A 27137-nucleotide genomic window follows, 5' to 3' on the forward strand; every position below is an offset into this window, starting at 1 on the left:
CACAGTGACCCCGGACCCTCCACCCGGTCTCTGACAGACACTCACAGTGACCCCGGACCCTCCATCCGGCCTCTGACAGACACCCACAGTGACCCCGGACCCTCCATCCGGCCTCTGACAGACACCCACAGTGACCCCGGACCCTCCACCCGGCCTCTGACAGACACTCACAGTGACCCCGGACCCTCCACCCGGCCTCTGACAGACACCCACAGTGACCCCAGACCCTCCACCAGGTCTCTGACAGACACTCACAGTGACCCCGGACCCTCCACCCGGTCTCTGACAGACACTCACTGTGATCCCAGACCCTCCACCCGGTCTCTGACAGACACTCACAATGACCCCGGACCCTCCATTCAGTCTCTGACACGCACAATGACCCCGGACCCTCCACCCGGTCTCTGAAACTCACAATAATCCCTGTGCTAAGACAGAGTGCAGGGAAGTTACTCACTCTGAAAAAAGAGGCTCTCACCCAAGGGAATGGGAGCTTGTGGGGTTTGAAAACACATTCAAAATCCCCACTGCTCTTTTAGTTCTAGTCTGAAATTGTATTTTCCATTTATACTAAAGGAAGGTGGAACTTTGTTTTTAAAGGGGACAAGAGTTTAAATAGTTGACAACTTTGGCCCAGGGGCAGTGTTCTGAACTTTAGGACTCTTGAGGGCCCTTCTAAGAACCGACAAAAGCTGTGGAAATTTCTCCCCTGGGGAAAATGTTCAACTATGAAAAAGCACCCACCAACTCAGGAGTTCCTGAAGCCCCCTCCCCCGGGCTCTGGTAAAAGTGCTGTTCCCTGCACACAGTCAGAAAGTGCGAGCCATTACCTTGAAGTGTCTGTTCTCCTCCCGCAGCCGCTGGACTTCTCCTTGCAGCCGTTTACACTCTTCCATCACCTTCTTGACCTCAGTGTCATCCAAGGAAGAGCTCAGAGATTTAGACACTGCTGGGGTCTCTGTCTTTGATGCAGTTGTGGGTATAATTTTATTTATTTCTACATCATGCTGTTCAGAGATAAACGAAAGCCCAAGTGTCACCAACTGCGTAATTAAGGACGTTTCTATGCAAAGTCAAGTAGTTCTCAGCAACCATCACACGTGCTGGCGTTTCATCCACACTGTAAAACGTCACATCGATTTTAAAATGGATCACCTTATCTAGTATCTTAATCATCTGGGGCAAGTGGGCCCCTGAAATTATGGATGAGGAAAAATAAGGAAGTTCGCTGACACTAACACTTCAAAGAAAGAGAAAAAGAACCATGCACACTGCACTGCCGAATGCCTGCCATGCAAAACTCAGTACGATGCAATCCGCACAAGCCACAAGCGACGGGCCCCCCAAAGTGCTGCATATCGCCTGGCCTGGCCGGGCAGGCAGGGGACCAGGGAGGACCGTTCCACAGGGGCAAGTGCTTTCACACAGAGCCTGGAGGCCGGGAGGAAGGTGGTCTTGCAAACAGCACACCTCTCCTGGCACCAGGCCCTGACTGCTCCATTGCCCCCTGGAGCCTGACTGGGGGTGAGAGGAAGGGAGTGGGGCAGGGCACGGACCTCTCTGGTGTGCTGGAGGACAAAGCACAGAAGTCATTAGCTGGAGGTTCTGTGCTGCAAACAGAAAAGCCCAGCTCTGGCTCAGCCCTTGACTCCAGCTCAGAGGACTGAGTGCCAGAGGCCACAAAGTGAAACCATCCCAGAGCTAGACCAGAATGCAGGTCTCTCAGCTGCCCAGATGCCATCCCAGGGCACAGTGTGCAATGGCAGGAAGGAAAAATGACCCACTCAGAGAACCAGGACAATGGGACTGGTCAATCAGGGAGCAGGAGGGAACCCCCAAGTCGTTTGGACACAATCAACAGACTTCCTGGAGGTCACCAGCCCCGCTGCCAGGAGGTTCAGAGTGTGGCTCCTCTCCATCACCAGCTGGCGAGACCCAGGGCCCTTCAACCCTCCACGTGTGCATTTCCAGCTCTTTGTGCTTTGAAACGGCTTCAGGGACTTTCATCAGACTGAGGAGCATTTCAGGCCCAGTTTTCCCTCTTCAACTGCTCACAAACCAGGGCCATGACAGGCTGACACCTGGATGCCAGCCTGTTCCAAGAAGAAAAGTGAGTGACAGCTTGGAGGAAGGTGCTCCGTCCGCCCCCCAACAGTGCAGGCCTTAGCTGGGTCTCACCTGGAGGGTGGGGGTGGGAGATGGAAAGATGTGGTGGCAGTTGTCTGCACGTTTGTTTGAGTGTTACAACTTGGGGGGGGGGTTGCACACTACTGGCATCCAGTGGGTGGAGGCGGGGGATCCTGTCAACACTGCTGTGCACCGGGCGGCCCCACGCAAAGGGTCATCTGGCCCCCACGTGTCGTCAGTGCTACAGCTGAGGAGCTCTGATGTGCGAGCAGGGTTGGGATGAGGAAGCAGGTGAGGACGGGGGGTGGGGAGAGGGGGTGCTGCGGGAATGGAGCTGGAGGCACCACCTTTGTCAAACGACACAAGCTAAGGGCTCACCGCCTCCCTGTCCACCTAGCTCCATGGTCAAGGGCCAAGGACCAAGGAGCCCCAGTTCTGGTCTCAACCACTGTTGAGCAGCAATGCAGCCCTGGAATGTGACGGGGTAGCGGTCTGGGCTGTGCACATCTCAACAGCCAATGGGCCACCCTAGTTGGGAAGCAGGGTCCCAGTGGGCTGCCTGCGAGCCTCTCAAAGGCCTCTCACAGACTTCAACTTATCTGTCTCTTCCTTCATCAGAGGAAGGAAAATAATCTGTCACCTTAAAAATGGGTTTGCAGGAGATGGTGGGCAGCTAGGCATCAGCAGGAGACATTCCATTATTGTTAACTAGAAACATACTTACTGGTTTATCATTTTCTGCTGGCAATTCAAACACACATCTAAGTTTTGAATCCATAAGGTCTTCCGGTTTTGCCTCCTTCCACTAAAACAATTTAAATTGAATAATCAGGATATTATAAAGCTGCTGAAGAATAATTTTCATCCCATAACTGACAATTTCAGAAAAATACTCTTAATGAGAAAGCCCTGATGGATATCAACTAAAGAACTTGTCTGCTGAGATTTTAATATTTTTAACGTGACAAGATTGAATATACTGGCCTTCCTGAGTATTTATTACAGTTCACACATCCCAAAGTCCTGCTGCCTGACTCCCCAGTGTCAATTCATGGCCCTGGAGCCACTCCTCGGTGGGGAGCAGCTGGGACAGGGAGGACTGCTGGAGGATGGGAGGAGCCTCGACTGCCTGGATGGCCAGAGTAATGGGGCTCTCCATCAGAAAACCAACCCTAGTTTCCAGCACACCCTGCTGGGGTTCCACAGCTACTCTTGCCTGCCCCCGGTTCCAGCCACTCCCCTAGTCTGGCAGCAGATGGAGTTGCAGGGGATGCTGGGAGCTGTGGACCAGCATAGCAGTAAGTCACAGTGCAGAGAAAGGAAGACCCCCCAGGCCCAAAACCCTCCCTGCAGGAGGCAGCTAGAGCAGCCCAGGTACCAAGAGCTCCCGATGGGAGCCACTTGAATGCTGAACAACAGGGGACCCGAGGCAGATTCCTTCATGACCAGCATGAGGGACTCAGCACAGGGGGAGTATCCAGAGACTACGTGGGGGAAAAGTTACAGACAGAGCTTCAGCCTGGCCCTCTGCACACAAGCACAACGGTGTGTGGAGATGTCTATGTGACAGATGGCACTGGACGAGGCCTGTCAATGGATACCAAGGCCACCTGGTGAGCGGGACAGCGATGATGTTACCTCAAAGGACCAGGTCACACCAAGTGTCAGCACAAAGGGAAGCGCACTTGGATATGGGGAGAGCTGGCAGCCACGGCTCAAGCCCGTGATTAAACGTAGCATCCCCAGTACAAGAGGGACAACTGGGTACTAAGTGCCTCCAGATGCAATGCTGCAAGAAACACACATCACCACCTGTGGGATGTTCTTGCCAAAAAATGTCCACCCTGAGCTTGCAGAGGAGGAGACAGACACACCCAGAAGGTGGGACGTCCTACAAGTCAACTGGCTTGGCCTCACAATGCTCCAAGTCGAGAGAAGACAGGAAGGGCTGGGGTACCGTTCTAGAGTGAGAACAACTACAGGGCATTTCTAGAACACCCGGGACACTCTGAGTAAGGACGGACCTATTAGGCAACATTACTCAAGTAATGTCCATGTCCTCAACTCTGAGAACAGCAACGTGGGGATGTAAGGGAGTGTCCTTGTTCTGAAGTACGTAGAGGTGAGGTGTCACGGCGTCTACAGCTTATTTTCAAATGGTTCAGCAAAACAGAAACCATATGACAGAACTGAAGCACAGATGGCAATGTGTGAACAAACGTGAGTCTGATAAAGGGGATAAAGTGATCACTCTTCTCTTCTGACTTTCTGTAGGTCTGAGTATCAAAAGAAAAGCAATTCAAGATAAACCAGCACAAAACTCTTACTGTCATGGTATGGCTAGTATTTAGGAGTCCTGGTGGCCCAGTGGTTAAGTGCTCAGCTGCTCCCCAAAAGGTTCGTGGTTTGAACCCACCAGCCACTTCGAGGGAGAAAGATGTGGGCAGTCTGCTTCCGCAAAGAGCACGGCCTTGGAAACCCTGCGGGGCAGCTGTACTCCGTCCTAGAGGGTTGCTCTGGGTTGGAGTCAGCTCAAAGGCAATGGATTTGGTTTGTATGGTTCATGTCTAGTATGAATGAATTATAGGTTATTTATATTTTACTTTTTGCTCACTTTTATGTATTCTCAAAGTTTCCTACAATGTTCATTTTGAACAAAAAACTTAAAAGTGTTAGAAAAATAATCATACAAGAAAGAGACCTAAACATTTACTGAGTGACCACCATATACAGCATCTGGCTTAGGACAGTCCTCAGAGAAACCACCAGCTGTGTGCAGATGTTTTACACACATAGCATGGGGTCCTCACAACCACCATGGGGACTGGTTTTCACCCTCATTTTATAGGTGATGAGAAACCTCAGGAGAGGTCATGAGACCTGCCCAAGGCCACCATGTTATCAGAGGCAGAACCAGGCTGCAAGCTCGTGAGCCCTGAGAGCCCTGTTTTTCTCACAACCTCGCAGCACAAGCCAACTGAAACACACCCCTGGACAGTCTGTATTTGATACTGGCTGTAAGTTTCCTTGACAACACAAAATAATAGGAAGTGCTGCATCAGCTTCCGGGAAATAAAGAGAAAGTCACGAATGCTTCAATGACCCTCTTAGGAGACTGAAGGGGGCCTATTGTCACGGAGCCCCTCAAACCCACAAGTACCCAGCTTAGCCTTCATCTTCTGCCCAAAAGGTAAATGTCAATGAAGATGGCCAGGGAGGCTTCTCCAGGGGCTAAAAGAAGGGGCAATGTGCACCTCTAGGGCATGAGGGCAGTCGGGCATACCCCGTGGAGAGAAATCTGACACTGGGGAGTGACTGGCGTCCCCTGGATGACTGCAGTCTCCTGGCCTGGGCTGGCAAGCTGGGAAGCGATAACATAAATGTGCCCTGACAATCCTGCCTTTCCTCCCCTGCCTGGGAAGTGGGTCCTGGTGGAGCCGGCCCGGAAGGCTTACCTACCAACTGCAACCCGCTCACACGCCCAGAGGCCTGTTGATTTATCCAAGTGTCTAAACACTTCCTTTTCAGAGGCTTTCTATGATAATCTATTTTCTTCCCTAGGCAAATGAGTACCACTTACTTATTTTATGAAATCAAGCTATCTTACTTTTACAAAAAAAGAGACAGATGTGAACATGCATTTAACAAGCAGGGGACACCATAAAGAAAGCTAGGAGAACAGTAAAGGAGGCGAAGGGTGCTCAGAGCTCAACTTTCCCATCTCTCTGGCTTTGGGAGGATGTGAGGACTGGGGGACAAACGTCCCTATACCGAGACCCCGCTGTGCAAGGGGGATGGAGTGGAAAATCCCTCAACCACTCAACATACCACCCATCAGAGCAAAGAACGGCTAAGATGGGATGCTGAACTAAGATGATAAAACTCAGGAAAGAACAGAATTCTGGAAAATGTTAAAATTATTCAAAGCTTTAGAAAATCCCTGCAGGGAGCTGAAGAACAAACCTCCTGGAGCCCCCCCTTAAGCAACCAGGACACGTTTTCCACCACATGCATCCACAAGCACCTCCATTAGTTTCTCTTTGTCTTTAATTACTCAAGAAAATAAGAAGCATTCCGTACTTACTACTGCCTCCATATCGGAAGTGTCAGTTGGCGCAAACATAGACTGAACCATAAACTTGTGCTTACTTTTCTCATTGGGGTCATAATCGAAAGGCTGCAACATCACTGGGAAAGAAAATATTTCATTAGCAGGGTCAGAGCTTGGGCACCAGCAGCCGTCTGTCTCGCAGCACGTGCCTGTGTTGTAAAGCAGCCAAGCCTCCCGACGCCCCTGGGAGCTGAGCAGGCCCACACGACCTGCGTCTTCTCTCGTCTACAGAGCGCACTCCTGAGGCCCAGGTTAACAGCAGGTCCTGGCACAGCCCCCTGACTGCTAGTCCACAGAGCTTTCACTGCCACGACGCTGCCACACACCAGCCACACGGGAGGGGGAGGGTCGCCAGCTGCTGGATTTTTCGGGAGAACATCCCAGCACCTGAGACGGGTAAGGAGCCCCTCCAGCTGCTATTTGCTCTGCATCCCACGGCTGACTGAGGTAGGGCTTGACATGCAGTGTTGCCAGCAGAACGCCAGAGACAGACACAGCAGGGGCAGGGGCAGGGGCAGGGGCAGGGGCAGGGGCAGGGCATGCTGGCTCACCCTGTCTCCCTACGAACCCAGAGAGCGCCCATGTGAGGCTCCTAGGGACGAAGAGTGGCACCCGCGGCCTTCCCACCCACTGGCCTCCTTCAGCTGATTTCACAGGGCAGCTAGGACCTACTCGTGCCCCAGAACCACTGCCCTGAAATGGATTATCTGCTACAAAGCTCTGGGTGAACCACACACCAAGTTGTGGTCCCTGAAACCAAACCGTGCAGCAGGGCACCCTTGTGTGGCCCTGGCTGAGTGCAGGCAGCAGGCGCTGTCCCCTGCTGTCCCCTGACGCCCAAAGCAGTCTCTTACCTGCAGTGTGTTTGTCTCTCACTTAACTCTGAACCACAAGTACTATTAGATTTCATTTTCAGATGAAGAAACTTAAGCACAGAGAGCCTAAGTCTCCTGGGTCGCACCATGGAGGAGCCAAGACTCAAACCCAAACCCAGGTCACACTTACAGCCGTCACGGGGCACTGGGCCCTGGCCCTTCCCCATCAGCACAGCTCCCACCCAGCTTTCCTGGGGGCACTCGTCATTGCTCCCTTGTCTTCACAAAGGCCTTAGGGCTCAGCAGGAGCTCCCTCTCAGTCCTCACCACCCACCATCACCCAGCAACAAACAGCAGGGGCCTGGAGACCACTGACAGGTGACAAATAGAGGGCTCAGCAAGGTGAAGTGACTCCTGGTTAAGGGCACAATGTTAGGACGTAGAACCGATCCCATACACAGAGCTGGATTCGCATCACGTACCCTAGACCCACCAGCACCCACCCTACAGGACCAAGTGTGGAGGCAAGTAGAAGTTCAAGGTCCCCCATCCACCCTGGGGACAGAAAAACCTACCAGAGCATCAGGTCTAACTGCTTTGGTGTGCCTCATCACTCAGACAGCTCTGCCACCCATACCCCCCAAGTGCTAGAGCTGGAGGGGACCTTACCAGGAGACTTGTTCAGGATGAAAAACAAGGTGTGCCAGAGAGCAACCCATTCATGAGGCCAGGAATGGCATACACAAAACATCCACACCAAGCACAGCTACCAATGAGGACTGCTCCGAGAAGGGTGCTGGGTCTGGGAACCAGAATCCCAATGCTGGGACCACCAGCTGAGGGGACAGCACATTACTCGACAGCACCCTGCGGCCACCCTGGGCAGGGCTTCATGAGAAGCATGGCTGGCCCCCGGAGAAGCCCCTTGCTGGAGCTGGCATGCGTATTAACTCCTGCCCTGGCCCCACCAGGTGGCCAGGGTATGGCAGCCAGTCACATGTGAACACGCTTCCACACCTGGGCTTGACACTAGCCCTGGGGACAGCCCACCAACTTGGCAGGGCAAGAACCCACATTCTTCTTGGGCAAGCCAATCTCCTCTTGGTTCCTACACCCAGGACTGCAGTAAGAAACAGGTATAAACCAAGGTGCCTTCCTGGACAGGACTCCCAACCTCTTCTGCAGATGAGACAGTCTTCAAACTGCTGTCAGATTAACACTCATTTTTAAATCTTCAAGTGATGTGGGTTTGAAGACTTTCTGGTTGGCCTGGCTCTAGTGCACCGTGTTCCAGGAATGAGGAGAGCTCTGTCCCTCCACCCGGCTAGGCTCTCAGTGGGCTCATCTCTCGCAGCAAAACCCGCCCCTTCTGGAGACTCTACCAGATGAACTGGGACCATGTGTCAGAAGCCCAGATGCCCTGAAGGTGAGCACTCAGAAAACACTGCTAGCCATCAGAGCAGCCCTTACCAGGCATGCAGGAGGCACTGAGGAGTCCCCCAAACACAGCCCATCCCCAGACAAGCGGCCCAGGGGCTCGGCTGTTCCCTTCCTTACCACCTCCGTAAAGGCGGTGCAGTGAGTCTCTCCTGAGAACTCAGCCTGGGTTCTAGGCAGCCCCAGGGCACAACTGGCCACTGTTTGGTCTCCCCACCTCACCCTGCCTTCTCCCATCCCCAACACTTTCACAAAGCCCCCGAAAGGAAAGAAAGAAAAGTAACCCTTCCTAGTGCCGAGGAGGGAGCTCTGGTGGCGTAGTACCTAAGGCATATGATTGCTAATCAGAAGGCTGGTGGTTCAAACCCACCAGCCACTCCTTGGAAGACAGACTGTGCAATCTGCTTTGGAAGAGATACTACCTCAGAAACCCAAGGAGGAGTCGCTATGAGTCAAAATGACTCGATGGCAGTGATTTTTTTTTTTTTTTTTTTAGTGCCTAGGAAAGGAATCCTGGTGGTGCAGTGGGTACGGCATTTGGCTGCTAACCAGAAGGTCGATGGTTCAAACCCATGAGCTTCTCTTCAGGACAAAGATGAGGCAATCTACATCCATAAAGAATTATAGCTTTAGAAACCCAATGGGGGTCCCTATGAGGTACAACTGACTCCATGGCAGTGGGTTTGGGTTGTCTGTGGTTACTAAGTACAAGCAGGTGAAGTCTCATTGGCTCTCCCATTTATGCCTCACCACAATCCATCCAAGTCCCATATCACCATGTTCTAGAGGAGAGACAACCCAGGGTCGGCCTCACTGGGTTTGAGTTCAGCAGATCAGACACCAGGCCAGGGCTCCAACCTGGTTTTGACTCCAGGGTTCAGACTTCTACACCAGGTTCTCCAAACACCATTTGCAAATCCTGAAAGCTGCCTTTCAGGTAACCACGAAGTCAAAGCCATGGTCACAGTAACACTCGAATGCTGTCTGCCTTCTCACCGGGCTGACATTTGCACTGGTAGTGCAAAGCAACACGTGGTCCCGCTGACGCTCTAGCGTGGGTCAAGGTCCAAGACACAGCACCGGGCCCACTGTGCTCTTTACCACCACACACTCAAAAGGGAGCTCTGGTGGTGTAGTGCCTAAAGTACTCCTTGGAAAGAAGACTGGGCCCTCAATTAAAAAAAAAAAAAAAAAGCCTATTTCATTTAAACACACCTTTGCTGAAGCCATACAAATGATTAGTTTGACTGAACTTCAACTTCGGGAATGTATCTCTGTCACAGCATGAAATGGCAAGGGGAGTCCACCAGCACCTGTTTGGGGAAAACACCAGGGCGGCTGGCTGTGAAGTGAACTAGAGGCTGCTTTCGTGGGACACCATGCTTACCTGAAAGAACTGCCAGACAAACAATGGTTGTTCAGACCTGGGGACATGGCAACTCGTCCCTGAAAATAGACAAAGTGAGCCTGCCACCTCAAGGCAAACAACTGATAGTCTTGTTGTCAGTAGTTAAATCCAGGCTTTCAAGCAAAAGTTAGGATTTGGGGGAACATATATGCCAGTAAAGCGCTTGAAAATTTCCCAAATACTTAGGACTCTTCTGATGAGATCGGTGGGAAGAGTAAGAACCACAATTTTCTGATACTGTTTAACAGAAGATCTATAAAACTTAGGGAACTACTAGTTCCCAAACGTCCCATGCATGACGTTATAAAACATTCAAGTGCAACACAGACCAATGTACTGTCATGAAACAAAGTTCAAAAAGTTGACTGACAAGGTTTCAAATTCCACACTGTACTAACCTTTTCAGAAATTACACCTTGGTAAGTTTTGGTGGAGTATCAAAGAATAGTATCTACAATTATCTCAAAAGACTATGAGGTAACACCTCTCCCCTCTCCAACTACAGTATCTGTCGTGAAACCAGTTCTTCTTCTCATGCCTTCACCAAAACAACCTATCACAACAGAGCAAATGCAAATCAGATCCACAAAAACACAAATATACTCGTTTTCTCATTAATATTATTCCTTTTATAAAAAAAAAAATGTGATTTGGGTAAAAATTCACAGAGCAAATTCATTTTCAATTCAACAATCCATACACATTCTGTTTTGTGACATTTACTGCAACCCCCACACCCTAACCACATTCTTCTACTTCCACCCCCTTCCTTCCCTTCATCCTTCCTTTTCTTCCCATTCCCTCTCACCTTCCTAGCTCTGTCCCTGGGCAAATACTATCCTCTTGATCTCATCTGCTTGATTATTCTAACAAGTGCACACCCTTCTGAAATCACTGTTCACTTTATAGGCCTCTCTATTGTTTGGCTGCCAGTTGAGTCATGGGGGTTCAGTTTCTAACTTAGAGTGTCAAAGGGCCATAGGCTCAGGAGTTCCACCAGTCTTTATCAGACCAGTAAGCCTGGCTTTTTGTAAGTTTGAATTGTGTTCCACATTTTCCCCCCACTCAACTGGGACCTCCTACTGTGATTCTTCTCAAATTGGTCAGCAGTGACAGCCAGGCACCAACCATCCAGCTCTTCTGGTTCTGAGGTCATGGAGGCTGGGACTCATGTGGTCCATTAGTCCTATGCACTAACTGTTTCCTGTGTCTTTGAGTTTCCTCACTCTTCTGTATTCTAGACAAAGAGAGACCAATAATTTTACCTCAGATGGCTGCTCACAAGCTTTTAAGACCCCAGTTGCTACTCACCAAAGTAGGACACTGAATACTGTCTTTGTGGACAATGTAATGCCAAATGAACTTACTGTCCCCTGAGATTCTGGTCCTGAGCCTCCATACCCAGTGACTCATTCCCTCGAAGTGTTTGGTTATGACTAAGACATTGTCATAACTCTGTCCCCTGGATGCACTGCTAGACTCATGGATGTATTTGCAGCACATATAAACACACAAATGAAGACAGCCTCTGTCAAAGCTGTATGTATTTGTGGGTGCAGTCCCGCTTGTCTTCTCAGCCCTGTTCAGACCGAGTGTCTATGCATCCACTCAAATTATTGGTATGACTATTAGTGCAGGGCTGTGTGTGTAACAGCATTCCCCTATGTTACCTTTAACTCTCGGGCTCCTCCCCATGTCTCCTACTGCCTTGATCATTCTGTGCTGGCCTCTTTACTGTATACTGACTCTCTCTTCATGCAAGTTAATACATGTCTACCTTCTAGCTGGTGACTATCCCTCCCTTCCCCTCCCACCCCTGGTAACCTTCAAAGAAAAATTCTTTCTGTGTATAAGCCTCTTAGGAGCGCTGGTGGCATAGTGTCCGAGGCACTTGACTGCTAACCAGAAGGCTGGCGGTTCAAACCCACCAGCCACTCCTCGGAAGGAAGATGGGGCAATCTACTTCCATAGTGATACTGCCTTGGAAACCCAAGGAGGGGTTGCTATGAGTTGGGTCTGCCTTGACAGCAGATAACAACAACAACAACATAAGCCTCTTAACATTTTACAGTAGTGGTCTCGTATAATAATTGTTCTTTTGTGACTAATTTCACTCCATATAAATGTTCTTAGGTTCATCCATGTGATGAGGTGTTTTACAGATTCACTGTGATTCTTCCACACAGCATAGTTTTCCACTGTGTGTATGAGCCATAGTTTGTTTATCCATTCATCCGACAACTGGCACTTAAGTTGTTTCCATCTGTTTGCTATTGTGACCAGTGCTGCAATAAACATCTATTCGTGCCACGGCTCTTATTTCTCTAGGTTTTATGCCTACTAGTGGGATTGCTGAATTGTGTATTTCTATTTCCAAATTCTTAAGGAAGTGCCATACCACTTTCCACATGGTTATAGCATTTTACAGTCCTACCAGCAGTGTATGTGTGTTCCATCTCCCCACACCCTGGCCAGCATGTCTTTTCTGTTTCCTGAACTTTGCTATTAACGCTGGGCTGAGAAGGGATCTCATTGTTTTGGATTGCCATCTCTAACTGCTGATGACTGCGAGCTTTCTTCATGTGTTTGTTAGCTGCCTGCATGTCTTCTTGGATGAAGTGTCTGTTCATGTCACTGACCATTTTTTATCTACTCACTTTTTCTTTTTTTTAATTTTCATTGTGATTTGGGTGAAAGTTTACAGAGCAAATTCGTTTTCTATATAATAGTTTGTACACATTTTGTTCCATGACATTGACTGCAATTCCCCATAGTGTAACCACTCTCCTTCCACTTCCTCCCTGGAGTTCCTCTTCCCCGTGTCCTTCTTTCCTATGCATGTCTGTCCCCTGGGCTGTCTCCCTGTGCAAATACTGCCCTTCTGTTCTCCCATGATTCATCTTCTAAAGAATGTATCTACCTGATGTAAATGTTCACCCTATATGCCTGTCTGTTGTTTGGCTGGAAGCCACAGGAGTGAGCTCAATTCCAGACTTGAAGGGTAACTAGGGGTCATAGTCTTGGGAGGTCTCACTGCTCTATCAGACCAGTAAAGCTGGTCTTTTCTTATGATTCTGAGTTTTGTTCTGCATTGTTCTCCCACTCTATCCAGGATCTCCTGCACCTATCCCTTTCTGAATGGTTGACATTTATAGCTGGGCACCACCTAGTTCTTCTGGTCTCATGGTCCACCAGTGCCTTGGACTAATCATTTCCATGCATCTTTGATTTTCTTCACTCTTCTTTGCTCTGGACAAGAAGAGACCAGTTGTTGCATTTGGATGGCCGCTTGCAAGCTTTTAAGACCCCAGCCACTACTTACCAAAGCAGGATGTAGGGCAATGGTTTTGCCTAGTATTTATGCCAACTGAGCTTGATGTAACCCGCAACCATGGTCCCAAGGCCACAGGTCCAACAACTCGCTCATTTTTTTTAATGGATGGCTTGTCTTTTTTCTGTTGAGGTACTGAAGTTCTCTATAAATTTTGAAGATCAGTCCTTTGCCCGATATATCACTGCCAAGACTTTTTTCCCAGTCTGTAGATTCTCTTTTCACTCTTTTGACGAAGTCTTCTGATGCACACAAATGTTAATTTTTAGGAGATCCCAGTTTGTGCACATTTCGTTATGTTTGACAGCATATGTATTCTGCTACGTATTAGGGCCCTTCAGTTTGCCCCTATTTTTTTTTCTTTGATGACCTTTATGGTTTGGGGTTTTACACTTAGGTCTTTGATCCATCTAGAGTTAATTCTTGAATATAGTGTGAGAGATGGATCTTGTTTCATTTTTTTCCAAATGGATGTCCAGTTTTGCCAGCACCATTTGTTAAAGAGACTTGTCTCTCTCATTTAATGGGTTTTGGCCCACTGTCAAAATCATCTGACCAGAGGTGGATGGATTTACTTCTGGGTTCTCAATCCTGTTCCGTTGATCTATGTGTCGGTCATTGTCCCAATACCAGGCTTTTTTTGACTACTATATCTGTATAGTAGGTTTTGAAATTGGGGAGTGTGAAGCCACCTACTTTGCTTTTCTTCTTCAGTAGTGCTTTGCTTATCCGAGGTCTCTTTCCTTTCCATATAAAGTTAATTTTTTATAATTATCTCTTTAAGAATGATAATGCAATCTGGATCAGGACTGTATTGTATCTGCATTGTTAATTTTACAATGTTAAGTCTTCTTATCCATAAGCATGGTATGTTCTTCCATTTCTATAGGTTTCTTTTGGTTTTCTGTAGCAGTGTTTTGCGGTTTTCTTTGTATAGGTCTTTTGTATCTCTGGTTAGATTGATTCCTATGTACTTCATCATTTGGTGGCTATTAAAAATGATACTATTTTCCTGATTTCCTTTTCAGAGTTCTCTTTTTTAGTGTAGGGGAATCTGATTTATTTCTATATGTTGATCTGTCCTGCTACTTTGCTGAAGCCTTCTATTAGTTCCAGTAGTTTTCTTGTTGATTCTCTAGGATTTTCTATGTACAGGATTATATCATCTGCAAATAGAGATACTTCTACTTCTTCTTTGCCAATCGGGATGCCTTTTAATTTCCCTTCTTGCCTTACTAACCTGGCTAGGACTTTCAATACAATACTAAACAGAAGTGTTGATAAACAGCATCTTTGTCTGGTCCCCTTTGCAAGGGGAATGCCGTCAGTCTCTCTCCACTGAGGATACTGACCATTGGTTTTATGTGCATGTGCTTAATTATGCTAAGGAACTTCCATTCTTTTCCTAATTTGCTGAGCATTTTTATCAAGAATGGGTGTTAGATTTTGTCAAATATCTTTTCTGCATCAACTGAAATGGTCAGGTGGTTCTTTTACTTCATTTTATTTGAGCAGTGGATTACGTTCATTGTTTTTCTAATGTTACACCAACCTTACATACTGGTATGAATCCCACCTGGTCATGATTATTTTCTTGATATGTTGTCAGAGTCTATTGACTAGGATTTTGCTGAGAATTTTTACATCAATGGTCATGAGAGATACTAGTCTATAAGTTTCTTTTTTAATGGTGTCTTTGCCTGGTGCTATGCTTGCTTCACAGAATGAGTTCGGCAGTATTCCATCCTTTCCTATTGATGTTGTGGAATAGTTTGAGTAGAAGTGGTGTCAACTCTCCTCTGAAAGTTTGGTAGAATTTGCCAGCGAAGACATCTGGGCCAGGACTTTTATTGGGAGTTTGTTTTCTATGACTTGTTCAATTTCTTTGTTATGGGTCTGCTCAAATTTTCTACCCCAGATTGTGTTAGTTTGGGTAGGTAGTGTGTTTCTAGAAATTTTACTATTTCTTCTTGGTTTTCAAATTTGTTGACATACAGTTCTTCATTTAAAAAAAATAATTAAAAAAATAAACCAAACTCAATGCCATCAAGTCAGATCTAAGTCATAGTGACCCCTCTTTGGGTTTCGGAGGCAGTATCACTACAGAAGTTGCAATGTAGTAAATTACTTAGTGTGGCTTTTCTACCCATAAGTCTTTGTAAACTCCAAGGTGGGATTTTCTATGAGCAACTGAGGAGCTCCTGATTGCTGAAGTTGTCCACCTGGGTTATTTCTGTTGGGCGTGGCACAATACAATGTTCTGGGAAGTTCCCACTCTCTCTCAGGTGCTTAGAGTTCTGATGCTGTGATTGGCTAGTTTGACCACCCTTCCGGGCTCAAAAGGAGGCCTCCTGGAGGCAGAACTCTGACTGCTGGTTGAGGAAGACGTGCGACAAAAGAGACACGCACCCCTGAAAGAGACATGTGCTGCTGGGAAAGAGACGCAAGAGACACACATTGCTGAGTGAGACACTGAGGGACCAGCACTGCTGGGAAAGAGACTGTGAGAGACTGTTGGCTGAGGGACGGTGGGCTGGGAGAGAGACTGAGCGTTCTTCCTGAACTTGAGTTGTAGCCTGGTGCTTCCCTAATAAACCCTGTAATCTGTGAATTCTGTGTGGCCACTGCAGCGAATTATCGAACCCAGGAAAGAGGTGGTGGGTGCTATGGGAGGAACAGTTGGTGAAAGGGCTGGAGGGAGGCAGCATGTCTGGCCTTGTAGGAATAGGCCTTGGGTTACTGCTGGTAATCCTGTCCTCCTCTTGGAGGGTTAGAGGAGGTCAGAACATGTGACCTCCTTGCCGTCTTTGCAGAAGTAGATTTCCCAACCTTCCTTCCAAGGAGTGGGCAGTGGGTTTGAACCACCAGCCTTCTGGTTAGCAGTCAAATGCCTTAGGCACAACACCACCAGAGCTCCTGCAGTTCTTCATAGTACTCTATTACTCTTTTTATTTCAATAGGTTCAGTTATGACATCAACTATTTCATTTCTTACTCATGTAATTTACATCTTCTCCTTCTTTTCCTTTGTTAAATTTGCCAGTGGTTTGTCAATTTTATTAATCCTTTCACAGAACCAACTTCTAGTCTTACTTATTCCTTCTATTGCTTTTCCATTTTGTTTCATTTATTTCTGCTTGAATCTTGATTATTTCTTTTCTTCTGGCGATTGTAAGCTTATTCTGCTCCTCTTTTTCTAATATTTGGAGATGTTGGGATAAGGTATTTTGATTCTTTCTTCTTTTTTGATATGAGCATCTATTGGTATAAATTGTCCTCTGAGCACTGCTTTTGCTGTGTCCCAAAGATTTTGGTATGTTGTTTTCATTTTTGTTTGATTCAAGGGATATTTAGTTTTTAAGCAGGATATTATTCAGTTTCTATGTATTTGAATTTTTTCATTGATCTTCCTGTTGTTGATGTCCAATTTTATAGCATTATGATCTGAGAAGAATGCTTTGTAGTATTTCAATGTTTTTTAATTTATTGAGGCTTGCTTTATGGCCTAACTTATTGTCTATTCTGGAGAAAGTTCCACGTACACTGAAAAAGAATGTATATTGTACAATTATTGTTGGGTGGACAGTTCTGTCTACATCTATGAGGTATAGTTGGTTCCTTGTATTGTTCAGATCTTCTGTGTGTTTGTTAAGTTTCTTTCTAGTTGTTCTGTCCTTCATCAAGAGTGCTGTATTAAAGTCTCTTGCCATTATTGTGAAGTTATCTATCTCTCCTTTCAATTCAATTAAAGTTTGATTTATGTACTTTGGGGATATTTCATTGGATGCATAGATATTTATTATGGTTATGTCCTCTTGTTAACTGACTCTTTATCTTTAATCATTATATAATGACTTTCCTTGTTTCTTTGGCTGGTTTCTGCCTTACAGTCTATTTGATCAGAAATTAATATTGTCACTTCTGCTCTTTGGTTACCATATGCTTATGTTTTCCCATCTTTTCATTTTTAGCTCATTTTGTCTTTGTGCCTAAGGTGTATCTCTTGCAGAGATAATATTGATGGGTTATATTATTCATTCTGCTACCCTCTGTCTCTTGAATGGTGTATTTAATCCATTTACATTCAATGTAATTGATAGGTATGAATTTACCACTGCCATTTTGTTGTTTTGTGTGTGTGTGTGTTGTTGATGGTTTCTTTGTTCCATATATTTCTCTGTGCTGAGGTCGTTTTGTTTATGGATATTCTTATCATTTCCTTAATTGTTATTGTTTAGTGTTTTCTGAGAGTTTATGATTTTCTTCTTTTTCATGTTGGTATGAAGGTTTATTAATTTTCTTTGAGATTACACTGTAATTTAATATTTATGTCCCCAAGTTTAAAGGAGTTCATTCTACCTTGATATCATGTTGACTTACTCTTCATTTGAAAGTTCTGTAACTACAATATTTATTACCTCTTTTTGCTTTGTAGTTATTATTGTTTACAAATTGGCATCTATGACTCCCTATTTTCCGTCTTGTAGGTTTATTTCATTTTTGATACTTATATTTCTGGGTTGGTTTCCAGGCGATGCTGCCTATGTCTTAATCTCCAGCTGTTGTCTGCTGCTGGATGGTTCTCTGCCTGGAGGGGTCCCTTTAGCATTTCATGGAAGGCCGGTCTGGTTTTTGTAAATTCTCTTTATTTCTGTTTACCTGAGGATGGCCTAATTTCACCATCATATTTGAGACAATTTTGCTAGACTGGATGGTGTGGCAGTTAAGGTTGTATGCCAACTTGGCTGAGCTTGGTTTAGAGTGGCTAGGAAACTGGATGTAGTGATTCCCCACAATGAGACCGGTAAACAACTCATCATCAACTGAGTAGCTGCCATAGGGATGTGGTCTGCTTCCAGCACATAAGAAGAAGCTTTGATTGGGACCATGGTCACAGGGGATATCAAGCTCAATTGGCATAGTTACTATACAAAAACACTGTTCTACATCCTACTTTAGTGAGTAGCACTAGGGTCTCAAAACCTCGCAAGCAGCCATCTAGATGCAACAACAGGTCTCTTCTTGTCCAGAGCAAAGAAGAATGAAGAAAACCAAAGATGCATGGAAATGATTAGTCCAAGTGAACTTCAGCCCATATGACTATGAGACCAGAAGAACTAGATGGTGCCCAGGTATCACTGTCAACCACTCAGAAAGGGATCAGTGCACGAGATCCTGGATAGAGTGGGAGAACAATGTGGAATAAAACTCAAAATCATCAAAAAAGGCAGGTTTACTGGTCTGATGGAGCCTGGTGAGACCTCCCAAGACTATGGCCCCTAGTTATCCTTCAGGTCTGGAATTGACTCACGCTTGTGGTTTCCAGCCAAACAATAGATGGGCATATAGGATGAACGTTTACATCAGGTAAATACATTCCTTAGAAGATCAATCATGGGAGAACAGAATATTTGCATAGGAAGATAGCTCAGGAGACAGGAATGCACAGGAAAGACAGACATAGTGAAGAGGTACTTCAGGGAGGGAATGGGGAGAAGCTGTTACACTGTGGCGAACTGTAGTTAATGTCATGGAATAAAATGTGTATGAACTACTATATAGAAAATGAATTTGCTCTATAAACTTTCACCCAAATCACAATAAAAAATTAAAAAAAAAAAAGCAGCAGCAGCTCTGAGGAACGTCTCTAGCTTCTTGGCCTATCTGGATCATGCATTGGCCAAATCTTCATCTCAGTGGCCTGACATGTTGTCTGCTGATCTTGAGACTGTTTCTGGACTTGAACTAGTGGCCTGCCATGTTGTTTGATAATCTTGGGACTGTGCCATTTTACTTGTTGACCTTGGGTTTATCAGCCTCAGCAGCAAGAGCTGTCTGAGTTAAGAGAAGCCTCCAGCTTCAGTGGGCTGAGAGCAAGATACAGAGCTGAAGCTCAAGGCTGAGGGGCTGTCACCCAGCCCCTAGAGCTGGCACTCTGCACTCAGACTTCTAGCCTCCTAAACTGGAAGAGAATAAATCTCTGTTTTTAAACCCATATATGTGTAGTACTTTCTGTTAGAGCAACAGAAAAGGGCCAAAACAATTGGCTTTTTTTTTTTTCTTTCAGCATTTGACACATGTCATCCCACTGCCTTCTTGTCTGCATGCCTTCTGCCAAGAAATCCGAGGCTGATCTTCAGTTCTCCTTTGTAGATAACATTTCATTTTTCCTGAGCTACTTCCAAGATTCTTTCTTGTCTTTGACTTTGAAAGTTTACGACATGCCTTGGCTTTTGTCTTTTGGGGTCTATTCTATTTGGGGTTTGTTGTTGTTGTTTCTTCCTGTTCTGGACTTATCCACACATGAATTAGTCCTCCTAATGGTGTCCCAAATGAATCATAAGCTTTCTTCATTTTAATTCTTTTTTTTCTGATTGTTCCTCCAACAGACTGATGTTGAGAGATTTGTCTTCAATCTTACTTATTCTGTGTTCCATGGATTCAATTCTATTCCTTTGTCCTTCCAATGAGTTATTCATCTCTAAAATTTTAGTATTAATGTTTTGGATTTCTACTTGCTGTTTCTGTGTGTTTCCTAATTTTCCATTTATTTTGTCAACTTGTTCTTGTACTGATTTTTTGAATTCTTCTTGAGTTTTGTCTGTGTTTTCCATGATTTTGCCTGTGGTTTCCTCGAACTTTCTCTCAATCCACTGAAGGGACCTCAATATGATTCTTTTGAATTCCTTATCAGGTAATTCCACTAGCACTGCTTCCTCTAGAAGATTCTCTGGGCCTATACTTTGGTCACTGGTTTAAACTGTCTTGTCCTGTTTTCCGTGTGTGATATGAAGCTGTCTGCTGTCTCCCAGAAACTGTAGTTGGTGTATTTATTTGTTGATTATATGTTGCTTTGCTTCATCTTGATTATTTATTTTGTTGTTCTATTTAACAGATCCAGGCAACGAGGAGGTCGTGTTACTCTGGTGGCCAGTTTGGCAGCACTCGGGCACTCACCACCTGTCTCTGGGCACACGTGGCAGCAGGTGGGAGTGTGGACACAAGTCTCTAATCTCTGAGTGTGCAGAACAGCTGAGGGCACGCAGACTGGGTGCTGGCTGCTTTCTGTCAGTGGTCCAGCAGTACTGGGGCAGGTGGAGGCAATCGCCCAGTGGGGAGGGCAGCAGGTGCAGGCTGGTTTGGTTGGGTAGGGTCACTGGCTCCCAACTGCTGGGGAAAGACAGAAAAAGAAAGGGGGGTGGGGAGAGATATGTAGGAGGGGAAAGGGAAAGAGAGGGACAAGAGGAGACCTAAGAAGAAACAAAAAGAGAACAGGAAGAAAAACAAAAAACAAGTGGCAAGGGACAGCCACTAAACGTGTATGGTGGAAATGTGGCATGCACTCTGCAGGAGCAGGGACCACTCAATATGGAGGGACAGCACCGCTGCATGCGGAGGTGGGGGAGGCAAGGTATTCACTCAGCTGGATCTAAGGAAAAAAAAAAGTCAGAAAAGAAAAAATATGGTATGGGGAAGTGGGAGAAATAGGAAAAAGGAAGAAAAAAAAAACCTGGGAAAACTAGGGGGTAGGAATGAGAAGAAAGGAAAGCAGAAAAAGAAAGAAGGGGGAAAATGCCAGTGTAAGTTTTAGGTGCCAAGGCCAGCTGCAGCAGGCACCGGCGCTCACTCCAATAGAGCTCACGCTGCGTTCCAGGAGGGGTAGGGACCGGGGCTGCTGGCCACGGAGAGGGGCAGGAGCAAAAAGAAAGAAAAGAGAATGCAGAGAAGAAAAGAGTGAAGAGAAAGAAACAAAAGCACTAAAGGCAAGGAAGACAGGGTGAGGAGAGAGAAGAGTTAAGGAGAAGGAAAAAAGAGGAAAGGCAGGCAAAAAGCAGCACCGTCCTGTCTAAAAGTGCCAGCCACCACCAACGGCTGCACCCGAGGGACAGTCTCCAGCCGGGTTCCAGCAGGCGGGCTGCCGCGCAGGACACAGGTGCTACTAACTCCATGGACACTGTAGGAGGGGCTCCTGCTCTTCAAAGAAGACCAAAGACCAAAAACTAAAAACCAAACCCACTGCCGTCAAGTTGATTCCAACTCATAGTGACCCCTCCTCCTTGGTATCACTACGGAAGTAGATTGCCCAGTCTGCCTTCTGAGGAGTGGCTGGTAGGTTTGACCTGCCAGTCTTCTGGTCAGCAGTCAAATGCCTTAGGCACTGAAGGGCAGAAAAACTAAGCAGAAAGGTTTTCTTCTTTATTTAAAAAAAAAAAAGAAAGAAAAAGTGACCCAGCACTGGCGGTGGGGGCGTCTGACGAAGCCCAGAGTAAGTGGGGTGGGGGAGCCACATTTCTGCCGCTGGGAAGTTGTAAAAGGTAAGTGGGGAGGACGCACGTCTCTGGTCGTGCTCAGCTGGTTATCTGGTTCCCACTCTGATCGGAATGCTACCCGCAGTCATTCAAAGCGCCCGCGCTGTGCCAGGTGCCAGTTTTCCGCTCCCTGGTCTCTTCGGCTCTTTGGCATCGGATCTACTTCTTTATCCTTTCCTTTGAAGCTCTGGGATCCAGGACTGTCAAGTGCAGCCGTTGCCCTTATTGGCCCAAGACCTCCCACACAAAGGTTCCTCAGGTCTATGACTTGTAAGAGTGTGAAGGGGTCCCGAGACCCAAAAGTTTCAGCACTACTATTCCACCACAGCTGTCCCCAGGGCCCCTCCAGCTTCCTAATGCAGGGCTGGCCTGGTGTTCCTCTCAGAATCCGCATGTTGAAAGGAAAGGAACGTAACACAAGCTGACCCATGCGTTTACTCTGCGTGATGTGGCCTTGGTGGAGACAGACACACACATACAGGAGTTCACACCCATGTGCTCAGGAACATGTGTACACACGACACACGGAGGAACTGGGTTCCCTGCACTCCTCTCAGCAAATGTCCTTGGCAACTGCCTGTTCCCCCCACGCAGAAGGACCCTGTCTGAGAGCCGCTGCCACGCCTGACCTCAGAGCTCCCCAGAAGAACTGCAGCCTAGACCACCCTACCCGCCAAGTCGTCCCCACTTAAACATGGAGGAACCGTGAGAAGGTGCCGTTTACCTTCAGCAGGAGAAGGGAGAGGAAGTGTCCTTTCCAGGTGTTCCGGTTAGGGAGGCACGCAGCACCCGGGGAGAAGGTGCTAGTGGTCACCAGCCACGGCTGGAGAAGCAGGGACGCGCGCCCCTCTGCCAAGCGGAGGACACGTGAACTGGAGCACCGACACCCCGAGCCACTTCCAAGGTGCGGGTTATGGCCCGCTTGTGCACCTGCGGCGGCTCAGGGGTAGGGTGGGTGCTCAGCGCCTCCCCAGCCACAACAATGCCCCGACCGCTTTCGGCGGGAAGTGGGAAAGGTATCTGCCACACAGCACTGGCTCTCCTGGCTTCTGGGCTCTGATGGCCACCAACAGGTTCGAAGCCCCTCCCAGGCACTGTAAACTCATAAGCCCTCAGTGACCCCGCGGGTCCACAGGCTGCTTCACCTGCTCCCTAAACATGTCCCGAAGCCCATCCATCCTCAGCCACCCTCGTCTCCCTGTGTTGAATTCAATTTGCCATGCCCTGTTAGCCGCAACTGTAGGAGAACCCGACAGAGGAAACGTTGTTAATTGTTTGTTCTCTCAGCTCCACACATGCAAACTGTGACAGAAATTGTGTACTTTTTTCCATGACAAGCTGTAAAAGAGCTTCCCATTAACTTAATTTATTTCACTTGAATACCAGAGACACTGATGATAAAACCCTCTTAAACGCACCATCCATCCTACTTTTAAAACCCATCTGCTGCTAGTGCACTGCAAAGAAGCCTGTTACCAGGAGACGGCCTGGAGCCAGGGGCACTGCTCCCAGTGGCGCTAACACTCTGTGATGCAATGTCTGCTGGACTGGAGTCGGGGTGTGGGGGGGTGTCCATCTTACAGAAAGGGTCTTGGGGCCAAAACCCTGGATCAATGTGATCAGACTTTCTTCCAAAGAAGAATGCAGAATACACGCTACTCCCCTCTCTCCCACTCCCTCCCCTCGGCTCCATCCCCCCCACTTGGATCACTCGCACAGCACTCACTCTCTCTCCTCAGATCACTCACACACACACTCTCTCTCTCTCTCTCTGTCTCCCTCCCTCCCGCCGTCCCCCTCTCCCCCAGGAGAGATGATGACTTGATTAAATACAGCATAAAAGATTCCTCCAAGAACCCAAGCAAGTCGCAACTCATTTTCATCTGCATCTTGTCGGTCACAGACCCAACGAATAAGCACCTAACAAGTGCTACCACTCACGCTTTCCTTCTTTTTTAACTCTTCAACTCCCCACCTTTGCAATGTCTCCCCTTATTTGCAGCCCCGCCACCTCAGCTCAGACCCCAGTGATGCCATCTCCAGAGCAGTGACTCTGGCCACCTACTTCCCCCTCCCGATCTCTGTCCCACCCAAACCACCCCCCAGAGCCCCCCAGAGCCCCCAGAGCCCCCCCAGACAGTTCATCTCCCTCCACACTCTCACCATCACATTCTTTCTCAGATCAAAACCTCTTACAAAAAAAACCACCCCAGCCCCATAACCACTTTCCCAAGTACATACACGAGCTGGTCCTCTCATCAGAGCCCCGACAGCAGGCCTCACTTCGGGTCCAGTGCACACACCGTGGCTGCCACACATCCCATCCCACAGCCTCTCAGTTAGCTACCAAGTGCTCAACCACTGTGCCACCAGAGCTCCCTGTGACATTCCTAGCCCTGCTGACTCATGCTTCTTCTAGAAAGCCCCTTGGGGTGTGGTCCAAGGAGACAGAACCTCTTTCCTTAACCTGCAGCAGCTGGTTTCTCTCCTATCCTACCCTCCCTGGGGGCATGAGAGCTGTTTCCATCCTCCTGTTACCACATCTCCTCTCACTACCTCTCTGTTCTTTAATGCACCTTTAGGATCGCAAAACAGTTCTCAACCAAATGGCATTTACCATGCAGTAACTCATTTCCTCACTTTCTGAAATGAATCAAAACCATTTCTGTAAATGCCAGCCAGAGGCCCCGGTCCGCTCAGAACCACCAGTGACACCACAGCGCGGTAATGTAATTCTACCCTAAAGCCGCAAACTCTGGCTGTGAAGTTGGACTGTGCCCCCTTTTCACGAGCATCACAAAATGCTGCCAGCTTCACTACCGTCGTGGACCTCCACCGCGACTCAGGGAGCCCCGGCTGACTCGGTTTCGGGCAGGCAAGCCATCCACTGTGTCCTGCTATAAATACGGCAGCCGGGGATTGTCCTGTGACATCTGGACTTTTCTAGTTCAGTTCTGTCCGTCTGAGATGTGCTTGACTGATGTGTGCAGGACAAGGACGGAAGTGACACAGTGAGGGCCCCTCTCTCCAGCCACTGGAAGGGGGAGGGTCCTATGTAGTCACAGCCAGGCCACAGGGCTCACCTGCCCTTTGTTAGGCATCCCATTTGTAACATAAACCTTTTCTAAAAACCCAACATTACGTCCCTGTCTTCTCTAACACTTGACAGTGGGATAGGATACAGCACCATTTTGTCCTGCTCATGCTCATGCTGCGATTACGAACATCCGTGCTATCAGGATGGGACGACAAGTCCTGTCTCTTGAGACCAACTCCTGCCCGACGCTGCAGCAGCCTCATACCCCACTGATACTTCTCAGCCCCTCCCACACTTGCTCTCTGTGGCGTTGCTACCAAGTCCACCCTAACCTGTCAGGCGACTGCTGTTGCCCCTGCTGTTCCCAAGGGCCACCTCTCCCGGCCCTTTCTCTCCATTTTGCTCTGTGATGGGCTGGAGACCAGAACAATGTCAATGTCCTGTTAACAAGAGCCATGGAGGAGCAAACAGGACAAGAGTCCAGACCGAGGAGCTCTCAGAAATGAAGTGGATCAACACACAGGGACTGTAAGGAAAGAAAAGCAAAGCTATGCTCACTGCTCTAAAATTCTGCTTACTTTCTGCTCATCACTGGAGTTGAAAGAGCTGAAGCAACCTTCCCTAAGTGTCATGGTCAGATGCGCTAAGTTGGCTCCGACCCATAGGGAACGAAACACTGCCCGGTCCTGCGCCGTCCCCACAATCGCTGCTGTGTCTGAGCCCACTGTTCCAGCCACTGTGTCGATCCATCTCCTTGGGAGTCTGCGTCTTTTTCGCTGACCCTCTACTTCACCAAGCACGAGGTCCTTCTCCGGCGACAGGTCTACTCCGTGAGGAGTACGAAATGGACTTGATAAGTCCTCTTGCTCACGGCATCGGAAAACGAAGGAACCAACTACGTCATTCTTTTAAAAAGGAAAATATAGGGCTCTTCTTAAGAACCCAAACTACTACAGTGGATTTTTAAAAAATTTTAAAAAGGCAATAAAGCTGATGTTTTGCTGGTAGCATCCTTTTCTTTTTTAAAACCAGAATCTCTTCTGGTTGAACAGATAAAAGACATCTTTTAAGGATGAACGTGAGGTGCTCTAACCTGAGAGTACTAACCCTGGTTCATGAAGATCATTTATAAAACGGTGTCCTTATCACAGACTTCCAAAGCAGATGATCCAATGAAGAAGAATGCTGCTGTAAGAAGTCCGAGCTCCCCGCACGCAGCTCCCACTATCACCACCCGACAGGCCAACACACACTGTCTGTGCCAGGAGCCCAGCAGGCCCCTCTCTGTGCTCATCACCACAAAGCCCCAGGCCAGGGGGCCACCACCTGGCTCCACTGCCTTGAGCTACAAAATCGTGAAAGGGTTCATTATCAACGGCAACACTTCCTAACTGCATTCACTGACCAGCGCTCCCACCCAGGCAGCACTGCTCCCCTCAGGGACTGACCTCAAGACTTCACTCTTCCCATCACACCAAAGTACGAGCTGCATGGGCTCTCCACAGACACGACTCCTGCTCCTTAGCTCTCTGAATGTTCATTTAAACTACAGGTTCAGACTCTCAGAGAATTCCGTCTGTTTTCAATTCCCTTCCAATGTCCTGCATCCGCCTAGGCAGGGGTTATCTGTGCCAAGCCTTTCTGGGGCCCTCCCACTTCACACACGTGCAGACAGAGTGTACAATTCTAACTAGTTCGATACACCAGCAAACTATGTGCATAACTGGGCTGCAAATGGAAGCATGCTTGCTACTTTAATGAAATTAGAATTCAGTGAAGGTTATAAAAATATTAAACTTAGTATCATATTACAGGAAACGTAAGCATTTTTGATGGGCCTATAATTTTACCACTTCACCTGCTATATCCGCTGGCAAACATGGTTTGGAATATTAAAAACTCCCTCATTATTAAACTGCAGTATTAAAAAAAAAATTAAAAAATCTACAACTACTAACAGCTTACCACAAAGATATTTTGAGAAATTATCTACCTTAAAGATATTTTCCCACCATACAGTTCAGGAAATAGATTTAATTTTGTAAAGTTAGAACAAATGGGGACACTCCCCAATGCTACAAACAATTCTTTAATTCAGAAAGTTCGATCTTCCTTGCATTTGGAATCTCCAGGGAAATCCAGCATCATACCCCCATGACCCACCCAAGGACCCCTACCGCTGAGGGAGGTCCCACTCGAAGCAACTCAGACCACTTCTTGGGGGCAGTGGGGGCCACGATCAAGAGGCCCAAACCATGACATTCGAGGCCCGTTACTGCCTCACCCACCACAGCACACAACCCAGAATGGCTACTGCAGGCCTGCCATGAGACAAGTCCCTTCCTAAAGGACCAAGAACGGGGCTCAAACCACGGGCCCTAATGATGAGATTCCAAAGCACCCCCTTGGGAAAGACCACGCATTTTAACCCGTTGACACAAAGAGTTGAGGAGACGTCTATGTCAAACCATCACCCTACCACCTAAGTTTACACAAGTGCAATTTTTTTGGTAGCATAGTGCCTAAGGCACTTGGCTGCCAACCAGAAGGCTAGCGGTTCAAA

General features: G+C 47.5%; 1 protein-coding gene across 1 annotated transcript in view; it reads right to left on the reverse strand.

Annotated features, from left to right (window-relative positions):
- The window catches only part of VAPB (VAMP associated protein B and C), an 83540-nt gene that overhangs the window by 2541 nt on the left and 53862 nt on the right, over positions 1 to 27137 (reverse strand). The window contains exons 3-5 of the mRNA XM_007951502.1: positions 6212 to 6315; positions 2852 to 2932; positions 831 to 1007 (exon numbers count right to left, since the gene is read on the reverse strand). Of these exons, the coding sequence (XP_007949693.1) occupies positions 831 to 1007; positions 2852 to 2932; positions 6212 to 6315 (362 nt within the window). The remainder of the gene's footprint in view (positions 1 to 830; positions 1008 to 2851; positions 2933 to 6211; positions 6316 to 27137) is intronic.

This window comes from Orycteropus afer, unplaced genomic scaffold, assembly GCF_000298275.1.
Source record: "Orycteropus afer afer isolate SDZICR_OR568_19922 unplaced genomic scaffold, OryAfe1.0 scaffold00295, whole genome shotgun sequence".
NCBI classification, from domain to species: domain Eukaryota; kingdom Metazoa; phylum Chordata; class Mammalia; order Tubulidentata; family Orycteropodidae; genus Orycteropus; species Orycteropus afer.